This window comes from Rutilus rutilus, assembly GCF_951802725.1.
Source record: "Rutilus rutilus genome assembly, chromosome: 11".
Classification (NCBI taxonomy): domain Eukaryota; kingdom Metazoa; phylum Chordata; class Actinopteri; order Cypriniformes; family Leuciscidae; genus Rutilus; species Rutilus rutilus.
Window position 1 is genome coordinate 39,147,352 of NC_140216.1, and position 27,500 is coordinate 39,174,851.

A 27,500-nucleotide genomic window follows, 5' to 3' on the forward strand; every position below is an offset into this window, starting at 1 on the left:
CTTTTTAGTCAACTTTAGTATGGGTGTCTAAACTTATGCATAGCACTGTAGCTGCATGGACAGGCGTGGGAGTTTTGCCCAGAACAGATCCATACCGCCGCGCCAACACTAACTGTATGCTATATTATCGCAATAAATCTATTTATCCATACTTGGCGAAGTGGTCCTGACTGAACTCAAAGTCAAAAATGTTCTAATGTACTAATGTTCTGTTAGTCTGTAGTTAATATAATTAACTTGAAGTCGTGATGAAACAGATCTTCAGTATTGTAGCGCACATCTCAGTTAAAGGAACACTCCACCGTTTTTTTGAAATAGGGCTTATTCACCGTCTTTCCTTAGATAGGTGGGCAAACGCATTTTTGTCTCAGTGCATGCATTGTTTTAGTTTGTAAACGCCACCGCTAGCTTAGCTTAGCTTAATGAATGGAATCCTTTGTTGCCAGCTAGCATGTCGTGAGTAAAAGTGATACAAAAAAATGTATAAAAAAATAATAATTTCAAAAAACGGTGGAGTGTTCCTTTAAACTGATTACTGGAAAAGAAAGAATGTGGGGGCGGAGACTTGGTTCTATTCGGTGGTTGTTGATTGGATCGTGAGATGTGGGCGGGGCATTAAAAAATGTAGGTGGGCCTGAATTGCGATCCTGCAGTGGGTTTTAAGAAAGGGGCGGGGCTTAAGTGAACTATGTCGCTTTACAGGAAAATCGTAATAATACTTTGATCAAAAATGGTGATTAAAAAACATGTTTTCATGGAAGAATCGTTCACAGTTAGATCAACAACATCCATTTAGAAAATAGGATGGATTAAATTTCACAACAACTTTAAAACAACTCTATAGAAGTTTAATTAAATCTAACAAAACTTCCCTTTGTGGACATTTGGGGTCTAATTTGAAAGTCGATTCATAAAAAAAATTTAACACGCAGAACAGTTCAAGGGTTAAGATGTGGGGGTGTATACAGAATGATAGCTTTATATATAAACAATAAAAGTGTTGGTATGTCCTTATTTAACTACAGGTTTAGCAGGTGTGAAACTGTGAGTCAGCCTATCTTTCAGGAAACTATTTCAAAATTATGTGCACAATCCAACACAACCAGCTAATTAAGTGCTAAAATGAGGTCAATGCCTTCCTTGTCTGAAACACAAGGGCAATGTGAGTGTGTGTTTATGATTATGTGATTCTTCCTGGTTTAAATGTTGACCAACAGGCTTGTTACCCAGTAACTGAACCTCCAGAGAAATGTGTTATCTCCAGCGTTCTCCGACTGAAGCATGCCGAGTGACCAGGAAGAACAAATACCCATGATCGGCTGGCACGAACAGCACAGATCTTTCTATGCTGGCCTGTGTACTAAAACACACACATGGTTCACATTTTTGCTGTTGCTCAAAGACACACAGGAAGAAGAGCATTGAGTAATTTGTAACAGAAACACGTGAACTCGTGCTCTGACGCTCTGCCGTTCCTCAAGAATGATGAAGACGTCCTTATCTATCACAGCATCATAAAGCATGAATATGAGCTCTTTCCCATCATGGCATCATAAAGAAACACACATGCGCTCAGGACCAGCTGTAACTGCACAGTGAAAGCAGATATTCACAGATCGTCCCGTCAGAAGGAAGGCTTTAGTGAATGACCGGCTGGTTTCGAGTGTTCAGGTCTGTTTAACCGAAGGGCTGGACCATCTTTTGCACAAGCTCAACTTTTACAAAACAATTTCGCAAGAGTCACTGTGAATACATGCATGTTTACTTTACTTAACTAAATGAGGACATGCCAGAGTATCTATAAATTATATTATTAATTACAAAAGACAATCAAAAAATTATATTTCTATGACTTCTGTTACAGTAATATATATATATATATATGAAGACTTCAGATGCAAAAGCCTCTAAGTGCCATCTGAAATATCCTTCTAGGATGATCATTTTTATCAAGCTTGTATGTTTATGTTCACATATTCCACTTTAATGGCAATGAAAATTACCTATTAATTGTCATTAAAGTGAAATTACTGAACTTAAATATACGAGCTTGATAAAAATACTCATTTTAGGAGAAAATTACAGATGGCACTTGGAGGCTTTAGCATCTGAAGTCTTCATATATATATATATATATATATTGGTCACCTTCCTAAAATATTTGCCTAAGTAATTTTTTGACAAAATAAATTTTTTTTGCATAAGTCATCTTCTCATGATGCTGGCCACCTCTGGTAAAATCGCCCACATCCTCAGTTGAACAGATCATGCAATTCTACCCCTGTAGTGTAATGGCCTATGTCAAGAGTGTGACTTAGGCTGTTTTATTCTGCCTAAGTCAAAAGACAATGAGACTTAGGCAATTTTACAAGCTTTTCAAGATGGCAGTTGCATCAAGAAGAGCGAAAATCTACTCGGCCCCTGAAGTTATGTTCAGTTTTTTGTGTTTTCTGAGAAACCTGAAAAAATGATTTAGGCAATTATTTTAGGAAGGTGACGAATATATTGCACAAAAACACGACATATTCAACAATTGTGTTTTTTAAGCCTAGAAATGAATACAATGAAAATATTAAATAAAAAATTAATTAAAATAAAAAAAAAAGTCTTGGAAAATTCTATAGTTAGTTAGTTAGTTAGTTATATATAAATATATATATATTCTGAAGAAAAAAATATATACCATGGATTCACTTTAGAATTTTCCAAGACTTATATAGATTTGTATTTATTATTATTGTTGTTTAATTTAATATTTTAATTTGCTTAATTTCCAGGCCATGATCTTGTAAACTTTGTTTACTATGAATCAGTTTTCAACTTGAGGACGACCCCAGATCGAGGGAAACGATGAAAGATAACACATCACGGCTACTGTCTATCTATCATATATTGATATAGGGAAAATATCGAAACACTCAAGCACACATGACATGATCGGCCTGTTGCATTATAGCATTATTCTCCTGAGAAATGCTCAGAAATACACCCATAGTTAGTTGGCGAATTCAGAAACTGTCTTACCATACTCCGAGTTGTTTTGTTGCGCTTCTTCTGTTTCCTCTCGTTTCTTTCCGCCCATCTTTTCACTTTGCGGTCATGTGTTTAAAATGAACAAGCGTGTGAATGATCTCGAGCTGTTTCACTGCACGGCCGCGTTCATCCGAGGCGATAAAGCCCAGTCTCAGCGCGCGCGGGTGTTAGTTTCAGCGCTGCTGTATTGTCTGTAAATCTTTAGAGTAACTAAGCGCTGTGATGACGTCACACACGGCACCTGCCGCTGCGCGCACCTCTGGCTCACCTGGATGCGCGCTCACGCTCCCGTGCACGTCCTTCGCACAGGCGCGCGTCCTCTACCGGCGGTGGCTGTTTATATTATAGCGGGAGGAGTAATCAAAAACTTGTGGATAAAAGAAATTTTTCAGGTTTCTCTGTTAAACTGTGTTTTTGTCAAATATTAATGACGTTTTGAACAAATCACTGACATTTTTCAGGGTTCTCTGTTAAACTGTATTTTGTCAAAGTTCTATTAAATGTTTTTAAAACAAAAAACGGATATTTGTTGTGATAGATAGATCTTTAATAAAGTGACACATTCATAATCAAATAATAATACAACTTACATAAAACAAAATAAATAAATAAATAATGAAGTGTTGTGTCCATGTGTTGTCCTGTATAAAGGTGAGGTCACGTTTAATGTTGTTTGCTCGGCGAATATTCGATCGTGAATCTCGCGTGAACCCGAGAGATCTCGCATCTTCTTCAGCCGGTCTCCTGAAATAGAAAAGCTGCTTGGTTTGGAAGTTTCGAAATTTTAAAAACAACGAAAACGCTGTTTAAATTATTCACATTTAACCTTTATGTGCAAATATACTCTATTTACATTTATTTATGTTTACCAATATAGATATGTAGCCTAACTCGTAAAGTTTAAACAAAAGAATTATGAATTATAACTGGCAGTTTCTGTTTATAATATTATTTTCATCATTAGCCTCACATCAACATAATAGACAGATGACCTTGAGTTGTTGATTTCTCTATACAGTAATGCTGACTCTTATCAGTCATGACCGTCATGACTCATGTATTACTGTCTGTACAGAGAAATGATTAATACAAATCGCTTAATGACACACTTAAAGCCTGAAAATGTAGGTCAGCGCATGGGGGAATAATGTATGAAATATCTAACACCATCTACAATTCCATATCATTGTTTTAGGCATCAGCTATTTACAATAAGATAAGTGCATGTAGCAATAGCTTCCTTCTATTTACACAAAGTCCATACCAATAGCTTCCTTACACTAAGAGAAAATAGAAGTATTTTCTTAGTGATATGCTATTTACACCAAGTGAAAATAGCGACAGATTATGTTATATTTACTTTATTTTATATTTTGCTCTTAATATAGTCTATTTATAAACGGTTTATATCTACCACAACTGTTACAATCACGACCAAAACGAAAAAAAAAAACATTTAATCTTAATTTTTCCACCTTCCTCGGTTTCTTTGAAACGGGCCTCCGAATAGCAAAGGAGTTTGTGATGTTTCTTAACAGAAAGCGAGATCAACTTGTTGATCTTGATTTGCTTTCCTTGTAGGCTATGTTCCACTTATGCTGCAAGTAGTTTGTTTGCTCAGTATCTTTATTTCTTTATGGCTTGGGCAATGTAGGGTGAGGATGCAGTTTTGTTTTCCTGATTTTCTCCCGTTAATTGTTAGACAGGGAGAGAGGGAAGAGCTTAGTAATTTATTCATCTTGTTTGAGGTAATATAAAGAGGTTTCTCAGTTAGTTACTTGTTTTGATTATTATTTTGGCCGTGCCCTGTCCTGAAGCTATTTCTATTATTAGTTCTGTTATAGTTATTGCTACTTTTGTGATTGATGCCATTCTTTATAACTTCAAAAGAAAAGTACTTTTCATTGAAATGGTGGGTGTGTTGTTGATTCTGGGACTTTGTTACTGGCCTAACCAAATTTTTTTTGTTTTTTTTTTTTACATTTTGAGCATTCAGAAATAACGTTTTCATGACGTAATTGGAACGTTAAAAAAACGTTCTTAGAACATATGTTTGTTAGCCGGGATGGTTCCACTTCAAATGATAATTTATGATTTTACAGTAGTAAAAGTACAGCAGTAAAAATTGACCTATTGCATTTGATTGCCATGGTTAATTGTTAAAGTGATTTCACATTGCTGGAGGAATCTTATTGTGACGAGAGCAACAAAAAGGAAAAGACATTTCTGTATCAAACAGTATTTATTAAAACAATTACACATACAAAAAAAGCTTATGGTATTTAATGAAAAACAGAGAGTATTAGTGATCAGATGACAGTCGGCATAAAATCAACGTTTTTTCGTGACATTTTCCCTCCTGATCCGAGCAGGAATTACAGCTGTGTATTTGAATGCTTCTTCCTGGTGGCATTTTGTGTTGTCATTTGGCATTTGCGTGTGCAGAACTTTTATTGTTATGAATTTTATTGTTTCCTGGGACCCGTCAGATGGAAGAAATGAATCATTTGAAGATGCAAACAAGTGATAAGCACACGTCTCTGTTTGAGAGCTGTTCACCTGTCATTACGAGTGTCCTAACCCCGGGAGACCGGCTTCATTTGATTCAGAGAATCATTTGAAGATGCAAATGAAGATGTTTGGGAGCTGTTGCTGCGTCACACAGGCGTGGTGTTTGAGGGTCTCATTACGAGTGTCCTAACCCCGGGAGACCGGCTTCAGCGCCCGGATCCGCACAGATCTCCAGACGGGACAGTCGGCTCTGCTCCAGCGCGATGGCCTCTGCCGAGTGTTTGCATTTCTCGGATCCGCACTGACAGGTGAAGTACTTGCTCTTGATGTCCCAGAAACGATCGCCGTAATCAAACCTGTTAGAGAGAGCAGACGCGCTCAGAAAATACATCGGTAACACTTTACAATAAGGCTCATTAGGTAACTACCTTAGTTAAAGGATTAGTTCACTTTAAAAAAAAAAAAAAGTCCTGATCATTTTTTCACCCCCATGTCATCCTAGAGGTCCATGTCTTTCTTTCTTCAGTTGAAAAGAAATTTCTGAGGAAAACATTCCAGGATTTTTCTCCATATAATGGACTTCAATGGCAACCAACGGTTTGAAGGTTCAAATGTGAGTTTTAATGCAGCTTCAAAGTCTCTAGACGATCCCAGCCGAGGAATAATCTCTAAAAAGATAAGTCATTTTCTAAAAAACAAACAATTGTGTACTTTTTAACCACAAATGCCCATCTTGTACCATCTCTGAGATGCGCCACGCATTTCGTCATCACGCTGGAAAGGTCACGAAAAAAATTTAAAACAAAGATGTCGGACGATTTTGAAGTTGGAGGAGAAAATGAGAGGGAGTTTTTCGCCCTTCCCAACCTTTTTGAACTGGAGTACACAGGCAAATAACTTAGACAGATGACGTGACGCGTGACCTTTCCAACATGATGACGCATCTCAGAGATGGTACACAACGGGCATTTGTGGTTAAAAAGTATATATATATATATATATATATATATATATATATTTTTTTTTTTTTTAATGACCGATCGTTTCACTAGATAAGTCCCTTGTTTCTCGACTGGGATCGTGTCGAGACTTTGAAGCTACATTGAAACTCACATTTGAACCTTCAAACCATTGGTTGCCATTGAAGTCCATTATATGGAGAAAAATCCTGGAATGTTTTCCTCAAAAACCTACATTTCTTTTCGACTGAAGAAAGAAAGACATGGACATCTCGGATGACATGGGGGAGAGTAAATTATCAGGAACATTTTTATTTGAAAGTGAACTAATCCTCTAACATGAGCTAAGAATGAACAATACTTCTTCCCCATTTATTAATCTTATTTAATATTAATTTCAACATTTACTAATACGTCATTAAAATCAAAGGTTGTAATTGTTAACATTAGTTAATGCACTGTGAACTAACATGAACAATGAACTGCTGGATTTTTATTAACTAATATTAACAAAGATTAATAAATACTGTAACAAATGAGTTCATGTTAGTTAATACATTAGTTAATGTTAACTAATGAACCTTATTGTAAAGTCACTTTACAGGCCAAAAACTCCTTGGGATCAAGAAGCCAAAAGCCACGCAGTCAGAAAGCACATATTGAGCCCACACACACACACACACACACACTCTCACCCCAGTTCCTGTCCTGTGAAGATGTCCCTGGAGCTGAAGAAGGCGATGCGGGGGAAGCGCAGGTCCTGGTGAAGCATGAACACGCGGACAGGGATGATGTTGGGGTCGCACAGGTGGTTTATAAAGCGGCTGATGTTACCGTAGTATCGGGCATCGATACAGTACACTTCACCGTCCTGCAAAAGACAGGGGTATTACAGTTAACTAAGCTATTACAGACATCGTTTAAATGAAGCTAAAATAAATAGGGATGCATCGATATGAAAAATTCGGCCCATATTGATAATCGATAATTCTTTATATTTGAAAGCCGTTAACCGATATTTTGTCAGATAAATATAAATCCACATTTTTATATAATTTTTGAGAGCTGATTACACAAACATAAAGTCTCATTATTAAAAGACATGTCCCAAACACTTCAACATAAATCACTACAGTAGTCTAGTTTGAACCAGTGTAAGATTTAAAATTAATTTTACACTCCCATGGCCAACTTTCCTTAATAAATAAAAACATATTTCAAGCAATTCAAAAGCCTCGTGTTGAACAGTGCGCATCTGAAGTGTCTCAGCTGAAGGAGATAATACATTATTTATCGGCTTTAATATATCAGCTAAATTTTCTTATCGGACCGATAACGATATTATTAAAATGAAACCTATCTCTTACGATACCGATATGGTTGCTGAAATATCGTGCACACCTAAAAATTAAATTAATATTAGATGAAAAACAAATGTTTAAGTTGAAGCACTAACATTATTAACTGAAAATGAAAACTAAAATAAAACAAACAAAAAACCCTAAATAGTCAGATTTTATAAAGGGTAACATGAGTAGACTGACTGAGAGCGGTGCGATAATATAGTTATATTTTGCGACAGTATACAGAAGCTTGGGAGTTTCAATGCAAATTTGAGTCAGTGAATCTGCATGGTGTCACTCCTCTAGTAAACAGGCCTTCAGAATGGACTGAAATCAGTGTCACGAAACCTTGTTGTCCAGATCAAACAGGTACGAATCATCTTCCCTCACGTCTGCTTCTGCGTCAGAGATCAGCTCGCCAACATACCTGCAGAAACACAGCATTATTACAGCTGACGGACACAGACGAGGAGGAGAACACATAAACCAGGTTTACGCTCTTAAAAAGACACTTTGAAGACTCACTCGCAGATGAAACTTCCTTGAGGAATATCTTGAAGCGCTCTGACGCCCCATCCCATCTTCTCCGTGCGGTAGAGCTGCAAACGCACCCTGAAACACACAAACAGACCAGGGCTTTTAAAGGGAGATTGAAGAACGAACTGACCAGCCGCCATTTACAACAAAATCAGGCCAGAGCGGTTCGTTTTGGGGGTTTGAAACAGTTTGCCAAAGTGAGCTTTCCGGGAAAAAGTTCGCTCTGGCTGGTAAATGCCTTCGAACTACCATTGGTCCGTGGTAATGATGTCATTGGTGGGCGTGGCCCCCTGAGGCTCCGCCTTCTTTCGTGTGTAAATCTTTTTCGGGTCATTTCTTCTGTTTAGTCCATGAAGTCAGACATTCAGGAGTTAAAACATGAACAATGAAGAGCCGCTTTATAGTGGAAAATCAAGTTGTGATAGTAGTTGAAAGAGACATTGACACTGTTTTTCATGTTTAATAATGTGTTGTATAAATAAACGTGACGTGACTTTATTGGGAGTGCTAAACTATATATATATATATATATAAAATAAATTAATGTGCATTTGAAAAATCAAACAATTAGGATTTTTATAAAGCAATATATGAAACATATATATATAAAATATACACACACACGTATATACATATATATACACATACATATATATATATATAAAATATATATATATATATATATATATATATATACATACACACATACATATACATATATATATATACATTATATATATATATATATATATATATATATATATATATACATTATATATATATATATATATACATTATATATATATATATATATATATATATATATAAGATTTTTGATAATCTTATAGCGTTTAAGACTTATTATGGCCTTAAAGGGGACCTATTATGCCCCTTTTCACAAGATGTAAGATAAGTCTCTGATGTCCCCAGAGTGTGTATGTGAAGTTTTAGCTCAAAATACCCCACAGATCATTTTTTACAGCATGTTTAAATTGTCACTTTTTGGTGCTCAGAAAAACGCGCTGTTTTAGTGTGTGCCCTTTAAATGCAAATGAGCTGCTGCTGCACGGCACAGGGGGCGGAGCTTCATGAGCTCGCGCTCAGTCTCTCAGGACAATTTCATCTCACGGAATGATGATAATATCAGAAACTCTCAGTAACGGTGTTCATTTCGACCCGGAGTCGGACAATAATGCCTACAGAGTCAGAGTGCTATACGGAGATGGAACAGGTATAGTTTAGTTTAATTACGGTTATAACGTATTTGTCATCTGCTTGTATGTATCCATTATTAATAGCCTACAAGTCTGCTGTTTCAGACCAGATCTGAATGATGATCAAAAATATACTGATGAGTTTAATAAAGTTTATTGTACATCACACAAAAGATGAAGCGTCAGTTTTACTTCAGAAAATCACCGTAAGAGCTGAGTAAACACAGTATAAGAAGTGCGTAAGTACATAAACGAATTTCGGTAGAGTTGAGGGAGCATTTTCTTTGAAAACAAAATAATTCCACCTCGTCTTCAGCGGCTGCCTCAGATTTCGGGAGTAAATAGAGAGAGCTATGTGGATTAATACATCCCGCCACACAACACCTACAACGCTTGGGAGACATTCTCATCAGTGCAGAAATGGCGGATGTGGACAACTCGCTGTGAACTCGATCAGGGCGGGTCTATGTTAAAACGGCAGTGTCTGTCAACACTCGTGGGCGGGGCCTGTGCTTAGTGACGTCACTAAAGCCGCATTCTGAAAACAGGTCGTTGGGAGACACTGCTTATGATTTATGGGGATTAATAAAAAAGGAGTGAGTGGATTTTTATCACTATTGGGTGGTTGTGTACACACACTGCCAACACACATTTATGTCCAAACAGCATGCAAAAGTGAATTTTGCATAATAGGTCCCCTTTAAACTTGATCAAGCTTGACCCGCAGGAGTTTCTCACGACCAGCTTATGCAAGAGCGTCTTCCTGAGGTTCATTTGACATGCGAAACATTTCAGTACAGCAAATGTATTCTGAAAATAACTTACTTGATGCCAGCTTGAACCACTCGGTTCTTGCAGGTTTTGTGGCAGGAACAGGCCATGTTACACTCGAAGATCAGAGGCGGCTCGATTTTATTAAACTCCTGGAGAAGGCGCTGATCCTACAGGACACATGCGGGATGTTATACAGGCTTCAGATCTGAGTTTTAGAGCTTCTCGTGGAGACAGGATGATGTTTTACCTTGTCGTACCAGCAGCGGATGCTGAGCTGCCCACAGAGACAGTTACTGGAGGAACAATCATCTGTGCAGCTGCAGTGCTGAAACACACACACACACACACACACACACACACACACACACACACACACACACACACATCAAACATCTAGAAACCAGCTGTCAACACACAGGACAAATATGAGGACAATTAGAGCTGAGTGATACTCAATATCGTCAATGCCTTTGTCAGTGATATAAGTAACACTTAAAAAATTATCAAGTTTTTTATTTGGTCACTAAAGGTTTTCGTGTTCTTTTATTCATTAATATGACAGTAACTTTTTGAGAACAAATTATTATTTTTGGTTGGTTCAGTCGTTAATAGAGTCTGAAATGATTTGAGAAACAGTCTGAATTATAATCACATTTGAGAGGAAAGCAAATTCTTTGAACAGACTATCAGTTCATAACAACGATTCAATGATTCATTTGCTTTATCAATCAAAACTGGTCATAGAAAAGAGTCCCTGTGTGGGAAAATCATTTTACATGATTTCAAATACTGATTATTGTTCATTTTTGTTCTTTGGGGTCAGGAAAAATTTCAATGTTTCTGAAAGAAGTCTCTTCTGCTCATCGAAGCTGCATTTATTTGATCAAAAATACAACAAAATGTGAAATATTATTAAAATTTAAAGTAAATGTTTTCTATGTGAATATCGTAAAGTGTAATTTATTCCTGTGATCAAAGCTGAATTTCCAGCATCATTACTCCAGTCTTCAGTGTCACATGATCCTTCAGAAATCATTCTGATATGATGATTTGATGAACAATAAACATTTATGATTATTATCAGTGTTAAAAACAGTTATGCTGCTTCATATTTTCGTGGATATCTTATCCAGTTATGCTGCTTCATATTTTTGTGGATATCTTATCCAGTTATGCTGCTTCATATCTTCTAACCTACTAAATTGACATTATAAATGTCTTTACGGTCACTTTTGATCAATTTAATGCGTCCTTGATGAATAAAAGCATTAATTTATTTTCTTTAAAAAATAAATAATAATAATGGTATTTTATGTTGGTAAATATTTAGTCATATATACTGTTATATAGGTACATATAAATAAATCAAATCATTCTTTCTTTTATTCTTTGGTGTGTCTGTTGTGTGTGTGTGTGTTTTGTGTGTGTGTGTGTGTGTGTGTGTGTGTGTGTGTGTGAGTGTGAGTGTGAGTGAGTGAGTGTGTGTGTCTGTGTGTGTTGTGTATTTACTGTAGTGTTGAGTGGCACCTGCAGGTGTGTGATGTTGCGGTCGATGTTCATGGTGGATGTTTCACAGTTTTCTGCGATGTATTTGTAGTCGGACGGACAGCCTTCGTCGTCCACACCGTTAACACACGGGATAGGAACATTCTCATAACCCTGAGCCACATCACTACACAACAGACACACACACACACGCCACACACACCAGACACACAAAAACGTGATGTTAGTGTGCACTATAAATATAGAAAATAGCTTTCAATAATTAAAACTAAATATCATTAATGACATAAAATAATATTAACAATAAAATTAGATGAAAAACAAATGAAAATTAGGAATGTTGCCTTGGCAACTAAAAGAAAATTTTAACTTGAAGTACTACAATTACTAAAAATGAAATAAAAACAAATTAAAGATAAATTTAATATTATTATGTAATTTATTATAAGCATTTATAAACTAATAAAAACAACAAAAACAAATGACAAAATAAATAAAAGTGTAATTCAAAACATAAAAAAAAAAAAAAAAAAAATTAAAATAATAATAATAATAATAATAATAATAATAATAATAATAATAATAATATATATATATATATATATATATATATATGATACCAAAATTAGAAATGTTTCCTTGGCAACTAACTGAAATAAATAATTTGAAGTACTAAAGTAACTAAAACATATATAATTAAATAGAAATATTAAAACTACTTAAAATTATTAATTATATAATTAACTGTAACTATTTATAATAAAAATGACAAAAGCACATAACTTAACTAAAACTAAAAATGAAAGCTGAAAATAATAAAAATAAAATCTACTTCAAAATAACAATAAATACTACACAGGCATATAAATAACACACACACACACACAAAAAAGAAAATCACACATGTATTTCACATAATGTCAGTATTGTAGACACACACTGACCTGCATATGATCCTCTCGGTGCGAACGACGCGGTTGGCGATTCCCCGACGCAGCTTGCGGTTGATCTGCAGCGCCACCCAGACGGCCGTGTCACTGCGCGCGAGCGAGAGCGGCGTGTCGCCCTCCTTGTTCACGACGTCGATGTCAGCGCCGCGAGAGAGAAACAGCCTGAAACACAGACACAGAGTGTGTGTTAGAGGAGTGTGTGACGCCAGAAACAGGCGTCCGGTGTGGAGAAGTGCCAGCTGAGGACCCCAGTATTACGCCTGATCTAAAGCTGTTCTCGCGATTCTTAATGTAATCAGTCAAACTTAAATTCATGTAATAATCTTTTATTTTTATCCTGATTATTTATATAGTCTAAGTGAAAGAAATTGCATTTTTAGGTATGTTTCACGACATTGTTAATTATTGTCAAGCAATAAGGCATAATATATATATATGTTTTTTTAATTACAAGCATGTCATATGTCATAATTAATTCTTAAACATAATTATGCTCCTATCTACGGAGCCCCTGAAGGGACCTTTGCCAAAATAAAAATATACAGACTTTCTCGTGCGCATGCGATAGTTTTTCTCGTGAGCACATGAAAGTCTGTATATTAATTTTTTTGCAAAGGTCCCTTCAGGGATGTATCATATTTGTTATCGAAGTTTTTTATCGAATAATATCGTAGATGGTGAAAAAAACTTTATCTCTAATCATTTCGGATAGCTGTATGCTATGCTACTAGCTAAGCTAACTAAAAAAAACGACTTATATAATCTCGGATTGCTTGGGTCCTAAGCTGGGACTCATCACTTCTCTGGGACTCTGGGAAGCAATCCGATTGGTTCAAAGCACGTTTTATATGGGTAATCGCTTTAGTGCCTGGTTACAAATCAGACAAAATCACTTTATTATAGTGAAGTACGTTATAACGACCACTAATGTCGTTTAACTTATGTTTCATATACTAGTATATAACCGAAGCTATAGATTGTGAAATTAAAAACATTTCTCGTTCTTAGTGTTTTTTTTTTGTTAGCTTAGCTAGTAGCATAGCATACAGCTATCCGGAATGATTAGAGATAACGTTTTTTTTCCACCATCTACGATATTTCTGCTATTGATATTTTGTCAATAGAAAGGCCAGTTTCCACAGCATATGGATTTAATATCTTTAGACTGAGATTTAAATCACAAGTTCACGAGCAGTACATTTTACAATTTTGTTCTCCAATCATGATCATAAAATATATGATACTTCTGTTTAAGAATTAATTATGACATATGCTTGTAATTAAAAAATATATATATTATGCCTTATTGCTTAATAACAATTAACAATGTCACAAAACAAACCTAAAAATGCACTTTAACTATATAAATAATCAGGATAAAAATAAAAGATTATCACATGAATTAAGGGGTTTGATTGATTACATTAAGAATCGCGAGAACAGCTTTAGATCAGGCATAATACTGGGGTCCTAAGCTGGGACTCGGTGTGTGTGTGACGGTGTGTGACGTACGTGACGCAGTCGGTGAAGCTCTCGCGCGCGGCGATGTGTAGCGGCGTGTCTCCGTGAATGTTCACACACGACAGAGGACAGCCGGCGTTCAGAACCAGCTCTGCGATCTCAGCGCTGCCCGCGAACGAGGCCCAGTGCAGACACACGTTCATCTCCTGTACAGACAGAGGGACAAACACACACCATATCATGAGCAGTGTCGGGGGAACTCATTACAAGTAACTTGAGTTACGTAATCAGATTACTTTTAAAAGTAACTAGTAAAGTAACACATTACTTTTAATGATAACAAAATATCTAAGTTACTTTTTCAAATAAGTTACTTTGACTGACAGCTCTCCTGTCCCCATGTTGAGAGAAATAAAGTGTGTGTGTGTGTGTGTGTGTGTGTGTGTGTAAACATGATGGTTATTTTAGTTCTAGACTAAATGTGAACATGCATTTACTCATCTCACTGCCACGAAAACATTCAGTATTCCTCAAAATGAATAAAAACAGTAAAACGAAATCTCAGAATTGTACGCAAAACTTTTATAATTAACTATATTAAATTACACAAATATACTTTATGTATTTAATCTCACTTTATTAACCAATGTCTTTGCTGCTGACCTTCAATGATCTAATTCAACCATATTAATAAGCAAAAATAACTTTAGATGAGATTTAGTAATAAGAGTGTTGAACTCCTTCTCCTGTCTCCTATTGTTCTTTAATCCAGAACAGCTGAAGCTGAACGGTTTGTTTGCGGCGCCCTCTACTGTACAGGAGTAAATATGCATTTTTTGTCTATGTGGTGTTTTTAAACCAATAACACAAACCATGTGTAAATTCATAAGTCAAACACCATTAATCGTGATGAATTACAGAAAAATGTGTGAATAGAAAAAAAAACTGAGAAAAAAGACATTAAAATTAAAATCATCCTTTATCATAAAATTGCAAAATTAGAATATTTCATTTTAAAATCAAATCTATTATATATAAATCTATATACTATACTAGATGCTTTTGGCATTTTTTTCATTTTTTTTTTCTAATTTAGTTTATATTTTCCTAAATAGCTTTTACTTATATTTATTTCAGTTTTAGTAATTCTAGTAATTTTAGCTCCTCAACTTACAAGTATTTGTCAATTAGTTGCCAAGGCAACCTTTAAAAATTTTGTTTAAGTTTTAGTAATTTTGTCATGTGCTTGTCATCTATTTTTGTCATTAATTTTGATTCAGTTGTACTTTTATTAATTTTATTACTTCAACTTGTTTATTTCAATTAATTGCCAAGAAAACACTTCACATTTTTAATAGTCAGTAATTTAGTGATATGTGTTTGTCACTTTTGTTTATTAGCCATCTGTATTTGATAAATATTTGTGTGTGTGTGTGTGTGTGTGTGTGTGTGTGTCAGAGACTGGCCTTGTCCCGGAGTGTGACGTCGGCTCCTCTGTTGAGCAGAGCTCGGATCACGTCTATGTGTCGATGTTCTGCGGCCCAGATGACGGGCGTCCAGCCACCGCTGTCCTGAAACACACACTGCTGATGTCACACACACACAAACACCTCACCTGCACCTGCACCACGAGATGGGCTAAAGCGCTCAGAAACACACCTGTGCGTTCAGATCCACCTGTCCTGTGCTCAGTAACAGCAGCACCACCTCCAGGTTCCCCAGTTTAGCAGCGTGATGGAGGCCTGTGGAGCCGTCCTCTTCCTGAACACCAAACACACATCAACACCTCTGATTCACCAGTGTGTGTGTGTGTGTGTGTGTGTGTGTGTGTGTGTGTGTGTGTGTGTGTGTATATATGTGTGTGTGTGTGTGTGTGTGAGAGTGTGTGAGAGAGAGAGAGAGTTTAGCAGCGTGATGGAGGCCTGTGGAGCCGTCCTCTTCCTGAACACCAAACACACATCAACACCTCTGATTCACCAGTGTGTGTGTGTGTGTGTGTGTGTGTGTGTGTGTGTGTATATATGTGTGTGTGTGTGTGTGTGTGAGAGTGTGTGAGAGAGAGAGAGAGTTTAGCAGCGTGATGGAGGCCTGTGGAGCCGTCCTCTTCCTGAACACCAAACACACATCAACACCTCTGATTCACCAGTGTGTGTGTGTGTGTGTGTGTGTGTGTGTGTGAGAGTGAGTATGTGTGTGTGTTTCTCACTGCATGATAGACACAGGCTCCACTCTGGATCAGGTATTTCACCACCTCCACGTGATTGTTCACTATGGCCTCTAACAGAGGGGTCCGCAGGGTCTTATCTTGGGCGTCCACTTTAGCGCCTGCCTAAAATCCATCACAAAAGCAGGAGTTTTGATGAAAAATTCCCTCAGATACAAACCCAGACCAACAATAAAGTCTTATTATTTATATTATTTAACAACACACTTACATGGTCACACATGGTTCTCTGATGTCGTCTAATCAAATGTATTTTAAGTTTACATTTTATGGTTTAATGTTTAGGAAGGCTTGTATTTAAAAAAAAAAAAAAATCAATTTTCATGATTTACTTTATTTTATTTAGATTATTTTTATTTTACAATTACATATTTTAATTTAGCATTTTTAAAGATTCAATAAATTTTTTCTAAGCATTGCTGTTATTTTAAAATTATGGATTTTAATTTGGCAATTTTATGATTTAATTTTTGGTAAAGGTTTTATTTTGATTGCTCTTATTTAAAGGTGCAGTGTGCAATATTTAGCAGCTGCAAATTGCAACCAACAGAAGTTACGGTGGCCGACAGGAAGTGATGTCGTGGTCTGAGACAGCAGAGAGTAGCCCGTTAAAAAATTTGGTTTCTTTACAAAGACAATTAAGAAATGATGTGTACTTAATTATACTGTTAAACGATATGTTATTGCGAATATTATTGTTACTTGTTCATCATTGTGTCAGTGTTTTATTCACTGTTTTGCATGAAGAACAACATAATGACGAAACGCATTTGTCCGCTCAGGGCCACTGTAGAAACATGTCGATGTAAGCGGACCCGCGGTGTGTGTAGAGGGAAATCGCTCATTCTAAGATAATAAAAACATACCGGTTCATTATGTAAGGTCTTTATACACCACTGAAAACATAGTTATGAATATGATATTGCATTTCTGTCAGCAGATCCTCCTAAATATTACACACAGCCCCTTTAAGTAATGATTAGCTTTTTATTAATTTTATTAAACCCTGATTTACAGAATCATCCCCATCTGATGAATATAACGTCCATGAGCAGTGGATGTTCAGGAGTCACTGAAGCGAGTGCAGACCTCACCTGTACGAGCAGGTAACACACCTCCAGAAGTCCCCTCTGAGCGGCAGCATGAAGAGCACAGCGCCGGTTCTGAGAGTCCGACTGATACGACGGGTCGATGCCCTCCACTGACAGAGACACAGAGAGAACATCAGCGCTGATGCAGCAAAGCTGAACAGGTGTGTGTGAGACACGAGTTCACAGGTGTGAGACATGGACACGGGTTCACAGGTGTGAGACATGGACACGGGTTCACAGGTACGTACTGAGCATGAGCAGAACTCGCTGAGCTTCACCCTGTTTGGCTGCGGGATAGAGCTGACGGGGATGAAACCGCAGCTTCTTCCTCCTGACCAACCAGAAAGAGCCAAACAGATCACATGACAATGACATTTAGCCTGAGTATGTTAAGAGTGGCATCCATTCTGCACAGTATATTTTAATTTTGCATATTTATAATTTAATTAATTACAAAATGTTTTATTTTTTATTTATTTTATTCTAAAATCATGTATTTTAATTGTTTATTTTTATGAATTAATAAATTATTAATAAGTATTTTATTTCAAAATGATGTATTGTAATTTTGCATTTTTAGGATTTAAATAATTATTACAAAGTATTTTATTTTGATTGTTTTTATATAAAAATGGTACGTTTCAATTTATTATTAAGTATTTTATTTCAATTGTTTTTATTTTAAAATTATATATTTAATTATTGCATTTTTATAATTTAATTATTACAATGCATTTTGTTTTGATTTATTTTATTTTATTTTAAAATTATACATTTTAATTTAGCATTTTTATGATTTAATTATTACAAAGTGTTTTATTTTTTATTTCTTTTCAAAATGATATTTTAATTCAGCATTTTATTATTTAATTAATTATTACTAAGCATTTTAATTGGATTGTATTTATTTAAAAAAATATTTTTATTGAAAAGTGTGTAAAATTATAGACTGATATAATTATATAAACATTATAATGAAATGTAAATAAATACATTTTAAAATTATACACTTTAATTTTGCATTTTTATGATTTAATTATTTCCAAGTATTTTATTTTTATTGTATTTAAATTGTTTTAATTTTGCATGTTCATAATTTAATGAATTATTATATTTTATATTTAAGTATTTTAGTTTTCAATCATTTTGTCATTACAAAGCAGATTTAGCATTTTTATGATTTAAAGTATTTAAGTATTTAATTTGTTTAGACTGATATGATTATATAAACATTATAATGAAATGTAAATAAATAAAATACATATTCATTGTGAAATGTATACATTTATATATATTTAATAACTATTTTAAATATAATATAATATACATTTAATGTATGAATGTGGTCACCTCTCTGTGTCCTGTGTGAGAATAGCTCTCTGTAGCGCCGCCCTCTTGTCTCCAGGCGGAAGTGCGCTGGGACAGACTGGCTTCCCATTGGGTAAGACGAGCGACGGTCCCACACTGTCAACACCACCGTCGCCGAGGGCAACCACATCCTCCTCCCCGCCCCCTCCTGGAGTCTCATTGGTCGGCTGAGGTTGAAGCTCCGCCCCATTTCTTACATCTCCACGACAGCGCATCCGTGCACTGAGTAAAACAGACACCAAAGACAGTTTCAATCCAATATTTGTTCATTTGTTCAATATCAATCATATTATTTGCAAAACTTCATTTTCAATCAAAGAACAAAAAAGTGGGAGAACACAGGAAAATAAAGAGATCATATTAGTAAACATAAATATGCACAAACTACAGTAGTCAACATTTGAAGTGGATCAAAAAAGTTGTCCTAAAAGACAAGAACAGGTATTGTTCAAAATTCATGTATAACTTTGATATAAGGCTTTGATCCACTCAGATGTTGACTGCTGTATTTTACAATGCATGCAACTCACTTGATGGGGTCTCATTTTTATTTTCAAAACTTCAATCAAAGAACAAAAAAGTGGGAGAATGCAGAGAAAAATAAGGAGATCATATGATTACACATTAATATGCACAAACTCTTTGACGATGCATATACTCACTTGATGGGCTCTCCGCTCTTCTTGTCGTTGAGCGCGCGTGCCGTGGCCTCGAGAGCTGACGGGAGCAGGGAGGGTGTGGTGGTGGTGGACGAAGCGCTTGCAGTGACCACACTGGAGCCTGTAGAGGGCGCTGTAGGAGGAATGGTGACCTCGCGCGCCTCTGAAGCATCTTCCCCACAGTGAGGACAGAACAACAGGCCGACGCCCACTCCTCCTCGGCTCCGCCCACTTCCCAGCACCGACACACAGCCTCGGTGGAACCGGTGAGCGATGCGGACGTCGGGACAACATTCCAGAAACGTTCCCTGTGCCGAGAAAAGAGTGTGAGGAGGAGGAGCTTTGAGAATTTTTCCTTAAAAATGGGGTCTGTGAGTTGATGAAAAGCTTAATTAAATCATTAAATGTCAAATTTAAATAAATACATAATTACAAAATAAAACCAATCAAAATAAAACGCTTTTTATTTAGTTACCTGTGTCATGTGACCATTAACCGACATAAAGAGAACCGTGAACATGCTAATATGTTGTTTCTTTTGAAAGAAAGAAAAAGAAATGAACAAATATATAAAAATTAAAACAAATATATAAAAGCAGAAATAAAATAAAAAAATATAAATGTATAAATAAATAAATGGTTATACCTAGAAATAAATAAATAAATAAATACATAAATCTTTTTTATTTGAGCTTTAGGTCACACTTTTTTCCCTAAAAAGCTAATAATCAATTAAATCATAAAATGAAAATTTGTAATACTACATAATTAAAACATAAAACACCTACTAAATGTTTTTGAAATATTTAATTTATTTACCTTCATGTCATGTGACCATTAACAACATCAGAGAACCAATTAACATGCAAATGTGTTGTCAAATTATTAAAATAATAATTTAAAATCTCTTTCTTCAATTAAATATTTTAGGTTAAAGGGGATTGGCTGACAAAAACATTTGGGAATCCCTGATCTTAAGCGCTTAGAAAACCATTTAAATGGATAATTGATATTAAAAATATATATATTATTAAATAAACGAATAAATAAATGAAAAGAACAAATAAATAAATCTAGAAATACATGCATACATAGATACAGTTCTGTCATTATTGTCATATTTACTAGCTGTTCTGCATTTATTCTGTAAAACACTATGAGCTGCTGTTCATGGAAAAGAGCTGTGTAAAACATACAGTATTCAACATGAAGATGAGTAAATGATTAGTTTCCCTGTAAGAGGATTCCCTGTAATGATTTCTGTGGCGCGAGACACTCACGGAGAGGCAGAAGTATCCGCAGCCCGGACAGCAGTGATGTTTGACCATGTGTGAACGGTGCGTCTCGCACAACACCACCAGAGACACGCGGCTGGAGGGACGCATCGTCTCCCCCTTCACGATCACATTGGTACAGCCCACCAGCTGAAACACACAGAGAACGGGACGATCCACGCCAGAGGGACGGGGGACGCCAGCTTCAATTACGCAGCACAAACTCACTGTCAATAAATGTATGATCTGTTCCACAATAAGTAGCTTTTACTATAAGCAGCATTTTAACACAAACCTGCTCATTTCCTCCATAGGGGACGTGATTTATATTGATAACTTACAAACGCTTAATGAAAGCCCTGCTGTGAGATTATAAAATGATGGTATGTGCTTTTGTTGAAGCCACCAGTCTGCATTACTTTTTGTTTACTAATATATATATATATATATGTGTATGTATATGTATATGTATATGTATATATATATATATATATATATATATATATATATATATATATATATATATATATATATATTAAATTCACATTTATTTGTATAGCGCTTTTCATAATACACATTTCAAAGCAGCTTTTATATACAAGTTGTTATGTTACATGTGATTAATCGATATGACAGCACTAGTCAAGATATATCAGATCGCCATTTGTAAATAAAGAATAATAATATTTAATAATAATCCCTTTAAATATTTGATTAAATCATTGCAATGCTTTGTGGGATTGTAGTTCTTTTCCTAATTAAAGCAGTGAACTTTCACAGTGTTTGACTTTTTGTCTGACTGTGTTGTTGAGTGTCCCCCTGAGGACTCCTGGATTACACGCGACTCATTGATGACGACTTCTTTAACCCCTCGGGGAGAATCCCGGCTCACCTCTCCGTTGATGCTCTCGATGGCCATGCAGGTCCTGCTGGATCGAGAGCTGAACCCGTCGACTCGCGGCGCCTCCATCCTACAACTGCACAGAGGAAGCTCCTCCAGACGCTCCGTTTCTGCGTCACTCCCGTCTACACACACACACACACACACACACACACACACACACACACACACACACACACACACACGATACTTTAAACACCGGCTTTATTTTTCAGTCATTTGCCCATAAAGGTAATGCAAGGCTATCTATATCATAGCACATTTGAGTAATGCACAGTACTAACAATACAGGTGCTTTACATAACAAAAAGGATTTAAAAACAATGAAAGATGCATAAAAAAAAACAGTAAAAGAAATAAACAGTAAAAAAAAAACGTTGAAAAACAAAGAAATTGAATTTCTCACAACGGCTTGATTTATTTGAGCAAAAATACAGTAAAACCAGTGAAATATTATTACAGTTTAAAATAGCTGTTTTGTATGTGAATATATAGTAAACTATTTACTGTAAGTTATTACTGTAATGATGCTGAAAATTCAGTTTTGTTCACATGAATAAATTACATTGTAACAGATATTCACATAGAAAACAGTTATTTGAAATTGTAATAATTTTTCAGGATTTTTACTGCATGTTTGATCAAACAAACGCAGCCCTGCTGAGCAAAAGAGACGTCTTTACTGGAAACCGTAATTAATGTGAGTGTGTGAGGACACACACCTGCGTGTGGAGAGAGAGAGAGGCTGTGGGCGGCCGAGATGTCCAGTGAGTCCAGAGGAACCTCAGTGTATTCGGCCGCTGCAGACGCAGATTCACCTGTCAAACACACACAGCTGCTCACATCCGCGCACACACACACACACACCCTGTCGTCGTCGTCGTCATCATCATGTGTGTGTCTCACCTTTCTCTGCCTCGGGCTCTCCGGCGGGGGGTCTCTCTCTCCCTTTACCCTTCCCTTGACGCTTCCAGGGCGTCTCGTCTCTCTCGGGTTTCTTATAAGCGGTGAGGGGCTGATCGGATTCCGAGCTCTGACACACACACACACACACACACACACACACACACACACACACACACACACACACACACACACACACACACACACACACACACACACACACATTACCTTCACTCTAGTTCACTTCATTAACCAGCAGACACCTGGGCATTTTGATCTTATCAGCATCAGTTGATACTGTTGCTTCTTATGTCAGTTTATAAGTAAACAATGGTATATATATATATATATTTTAATGTTTTATAACTGCACTGTAAAATAAAATAATAAATATTTCATAATAAGTGTATTAATTATCTTATGTCGCAGTAGTAAAATTACAAAACTTGTGTCTTAATATCTTCACTTGCAAGAAGCTTTTATAATTACATACATACAAAGAAAAAAATATATAAATAAAACAATATTGTGTACAATTTCTTTTTTTTATTTAGAGTTCACACACATTAATTACACAGTAATACAAATAATTGTAATGACTTTTCCACACAAAAAAACAAGCATTCAAGATTACTGGAAAAGGATTTTATATATTTTACAACAATTACACTTTTATTTCCAGACAATAAGGCCTTATTTATTAGTATTTTATTATTTTTCACTGACTTCTTAAATTTAAATAAAAAATATATATATTTTAAGACTTACTTTTTTATTTTTTATTTGAGACGTTTTAATATTATTATTGTTTTTAATTACAGTTAAGGCCTAATTTATTAGTATTTATTTATTATATTTTTTAGGCCTATATATATATATATATATATTAAAAGTATTTAAATACTTTTTATTTAGAATTTTCAAAATGTTTTAATATTTTATTTTTTAAAATTATATTTTTAAGGCCTAATTTATTAGTATTTTTCTTTTTTAATTTCCATGACTGTTTAAGTTTCAATAAACAATATATATTTTCACTTACTTTTTTTTAAAGAAGTTTTAATATTTTAATTATTAAATATTTTAAATATTTTTAAGACCTAATTTATTTCTTTTTTAATTCCTTTTTAAGTTTGAATTAAAAACATATTTGTTTAAACTTGTTATTATTTTTATTTTTTTTACATTTCCATGACTTTCTCAGGCCTGGAATTCACATTTTAAAATGTTTAATTCCCTGATATTTCGAGGTTTCCAAAATCCTATCAGCCATCCTGCTTTAAAGATCCAGCAATTGCCCAATGAAATAAACAGCATCTGTTCCGCACATCCTGAATCTGTATGAAAATAAGGTGCACTTTCTTTCACTCACATGATCCGACAGATGCCCCGCCTCCAGCGCCTCTTCTGCCATCCCATCATCCGACTGCATGTAAATAAGAGCACAAGAGTGTCAGACCTCCAGCAGCGACCGGCCTCTGTGGATCGTGCGGCGGCTTCAGTGTCGTGCTCACCTTGCTGTCCGAGTAAATCAGATCGTCTCCAGAGTAACTGTTGTAGAGCAGGTGGAAATCTTCCTCATCCGCCTCTTCATCGAGATCCTCCAGCCAACCACTGTGATGCTCTTTACTTGCCGTGGCAACAGGCTCCGCCTTCCCCATCACTGGAGACGCCGTCAGAGGAGGCTGGGGAAACAAACACTCAAGTATTCATATATGTGACCCTGGACCACAAAACCAGTCACAGTCACGATGAGATTTATACATCGCATGAAAGCTGAATGGTTTGTTAGGACAATATTTGGCCGAGATACAACTATTGAAAATCTGGATGCAAAAATATCTAAATATTGAGAAAATCTCCTTTAAAGTTGTTCATTTATGTTGGCGATTGTGTTGCATCCACTCACAAAAATAAATGTTTTATATATTTACGGTAGGAAATGTACAAAATATCTTTATGGAACTGATCTTTACTTAATATCCTAATGATTTTTGGCATAAGAAAAATCGATAATTTTGACCCATATAATGTATTGTTGGCTATTGCCACAGATATACCCGTGCGACTCGTGACTGGTGACGTGATCCAGGGTCACATATATGCCAATATTACACTAATATCGTCCTACAAATTCACTTTGTAATGTTAATGTTGTTGCTTGAGCATAAAACAGATCTGCCAGGTTACAGAGCTCAAAGTCCACTCCAAAGGGAGATCTTTTATTTGACAGAATACACTTTACAAGAAACTACAAAGAACAACAATATTATTATTAAGTATAAAACAGGCTTGAAATGGTTAATAGGCTATTTACATTAGAGTGAGTGGAGCTCAGTGTTATTAAGGGGCGGGACTTCTCCTGAACATGCGCTGAGAGGTGTCAATCAAAGCACACTGGGCCAGCTAACCAATCACAGCACATTTTGTATTTCAGAAGGAGGGGCTTCATCGAAAATGTAAAATAAATTATTATCATTAATAATCTATTTATTTATTGAACAATTTTGTTATCATACTGTAATATCATATAATTATTATTATTTAATTATTTATTTGCTGAATATAATAAATATTATTACTATTATTATACTTACCAACAACAACACAATTATAATTAATAATTTATAACACATTGCTATAATAAAAGATAACAATAGCAATACTAAAAAATATTATTGTTATTTATTTACTGATTTTTTTTATAAAATCAATAAATAATAATTAATAAATACATTAATGATAACAACTACTGCTATTATTAGTATTCCCAACAATAATAATAATTATTAATATTATTAAAATAATAATAATTTATTTATTTTATTTATTAAACACTGGTGTGTTATTTCTATGATAAAAGATAACAATAATACAAATGTTATTATTAATTTATTGAACATTGGTATCTTTTTATTCATATTGCTATTATCATTTTATAAAATCAACAATCCATTCCAGCCGTGAGGAAAAGTGATTTAAAGCGGCCAAACACACACTCACCTCCGTCTGCGGCCGAGCCACTTTCTCTGGAGTTCCTGCGTCCGACTCCAAACACACTTTACGCTTCTTCACAACTACACAGAGAGAGAGAAACACTCCTGCAACTATTCACACGTGCAAATAAACACCACATAAATATGATTACGCAAGAGTTATGACCTGTGTCTGCGTCTGTTTTCCCGCCGCTGACGGCTTTCTCAGGCGTAGCTTGTGCAATCGACTCTATCGACTTAATCTGCTCAGAAACACAAGAGAATCGGGACTTTATTAATGCATCATCCAGATCTTACTGTGAATGTGTGTTCATGGCAAATTAGAGAACCTGCGGGAACGGAGGCCTGTTCATGGTCTTGCGCGCGCGGTGGACTTTAGCTGGAGGACTGGCTGAAGACAGAGATGAAGATGAAGAGGAGGAGGAAGAGGAGGAGGATGAGGATGAAGGAGCCATTTTACTGCCAGGACCGCAGACGCTCATCTTCGCTCGCCCAGACGCTGGCGATGAGAGAGACGAGGTGGAGGGAGACGAGCTTTTACTGCCTGTGGAAAGACACACATCTCACTCACTCAACAAAGAATAACACAATCTTTTTGGGTTATCAGGGCTCCAGGCTGCAACACGACAACGATTTGCTAAAAACTGAGAAGTTTTTCCTTTGAGATTTCCACGTAGGACGACACCATTGTCAAAACGATCCACGAAAACGACTAAAAACGCTGTATTCTGCTGTCAGGCCAGTAGATGGCGATGAAACACTATAAACTGAACACGTGATACGCATGAGCATGGCGCCATCGTCTTCAGAGATGTTTTTTGATGTTTACACTGAGTTTGTTTTCAAAAACGTGCACTTTGAAACCCGTTTTCACAAGTTTGCGTTTTCAGGCGCCGAAAACAGCGTTGTCGCGTAAACGAACGGCCAAAACGCATAAAAAGTTTTACGTTTTTAGTTGAAAACGGTGTCGTGTAAACAGCCCCTAAGGCTACGTCTACGTTAATCTGGAGACATTTGAAAAACGGCATTTTTGTTTATAAACGTTCTCCGTCCACAATAGCATTTTCCGACGTTTCGGTGTGGATGAGAAACTTTTGGAAAACACCTGAAAACGCTAAACTGACCTTTACTGCGCATACGTAAAACCTCACTGAGATGATACAGACGGAAAAATAAATAAAGTTATCGCGCAATTCTGACAATTTTATTTGGCAAAATTATATTTATTTTATCATTTTATTTAGCAAAATATCTCAGCATTCACTGAAGCGTCCAGGTCCCTCTCACACACCATTACATGCTCGGTATAAAACGCTAAAATTGCTCTCATGTTTTGTCGCAGGACAGCAAATGCGAGTGAATTTTCTGTCATCTTTGAAAGACTGTGATATGAAGAGTGTGTAAAGTAACATATTTTAGCAACTGTGTGAAAGTGAACAGCACATAACGGGCACAATACCGGTATCAACATGAATTGATTGGTACAATATGCGTCACATGACTAAACTCACGTCATCGTCTATAAATACCACCATTTTCACAGTCCACACTACCAACGCGAAAACAGCGTTTTCAAATTTATCCACTTTGGAAAAGGTTTGTTTTCATTAATCAGTGTGGACGAAAGGCCAAAACGGAGAGAAAAAGATGCGTTTTCATACGAAACCGTATTAGTGTGGACAAATACTGGTGCCACCGCCACACTGCCCAAGATAAGAGCATTTCTGTTACATCTGAGAAACATCAAATAAAACTAAAGTGGAACGAAACTGCGCTGCGTGGACCGTTTATCAGCT

At 35.8% G+C, this 27,500-nt stretch overlaps 2 protein-coding genes across 3 annotated transcripts in view; both read right to left on the bottom strand.

Annotated features, from left to right (window-relative positions):
* Positions 1 to 3,348, bottom strand: part of slc44a4 (solute carrier family 44 member 4) — a 32,857-nt gene extending 29,509 nt beyond the window's left edge. Inside the window, exon 1 of the mRNA XM_084423672.1 lies at positions 3,025 to 3,348. Coding sequence (XP_084279798.1) covers positions 3,025 to 3,082 — 58 coding nt within the window. The 5' untranslated portion in view covers positions 3,083 to 3,348. The remainder of the gene's footprint in view (positions 1 to 3,024) is intronic.
* A 1,670-nt stretch (positions 3,349 to 5,018) lies between these two features.
* The window catches only part of ehmt2 (euchromatic histone-lysine N-methyltransferase 2), a 25,809-nt gene continuing 3,327 nt past the window's right edge, over positions 5,019 to 27,500 (bottom strand). For both annotated transcript variants that reach the window (XM_084423895.1, XM_084423896.1), the window contains 25 exons: positions 26,034 to 26,248; positions 25,871 to 25,946; positions 25,712 to 25,785; positions 24,223 to 24,393; positions 24,081 to 24,134; positions 22,712 to 22,838; positions 22,528 to 22,623; positions 21,797 to 21,930; positions 20,911 to 21,054; positions 19,634 to 19,938; positions 18,954 to 19,193; positions 17,852 to 17,934; positions 17,607 to 17,713; positions 16,495 to 16,617; positions 15,948 to 16,049; positions 15,755 to 15,859; positions 14,340 to 14,494; positions 12,822 to 12,989; positions 11,899 to 12,043; positions 10,619 to 10,696; positions 10,423 to 10,538; positions 8,372 to 8,458; positions 8,195 to 8,273; positions 7,199 to 7,374; positions 5,019 to 5,900 (listed from right to left, as the gene is read on the bottom strand). In XM_084423895.1, the coding sequence (XP_084280021.1) occupies positions 5,720 to 5,900; positions 7,199 to 7,374; positions 8,195 to 8,273; positions 8,372 to 8,458; positions 10,423 to 10,538; positions 10,619 to 10,696; positions 11,899 to 12,043; positions 12,822 to 12,989; positions 14,340 to 14,494; positions 15,755 to 15,859; positions 15,948 to 16,049; positions 16,495 to 16,617; positions 17,607 to 17,713; positions 17,852 to 17,934; positions 18,954 to 19,193; positions 19,634 to 19,938; positions 20,911 to 21,054; positions 21,797 to 21,930; positions 22,528 to 22,623; positions 22,712 to 22,838; positions 24,081 to 24,134; positions 24,223 to 24,393; positions 25,712 to 25,785; positions 25,871 to 25,946; positions 26,034 to 26,248 (3,341 nt within the window). In that variant the 3' untranslated portion in view covers positions 5,019 to 5,719. The remainder of the gene's footprint in view (positions 5,901 to 7,198; positions 7,375 to 8,194; positions 8,274 to 8,371; positions 8,459 to 10,422; positions 10,539 to 10,618; positions 10,697 to 11,898; positions 12,044 to 12,821; positions 12,990 to 14,339; positions 14,495 to 15,754; positions 15,860 to 15,947; positions 16,050 to 16,494; positions 16,618 to 17,606; positions 17,714 to 17,851; positions 17,935 to 18,953; positions 19,194 to 19,633; positions 19,939 to 20,910; positions 21,055 to 21,796; positions 21,931 to 22,527; positions 22,624 to 22,711; positions 22,839 to 24,080; positions 24,135 to 24,222; positions 24,394 to 25,711; positions 25,786 to 25,870; positions 25,947 to 26,033; positions 26,249 to 27,500) is intronic.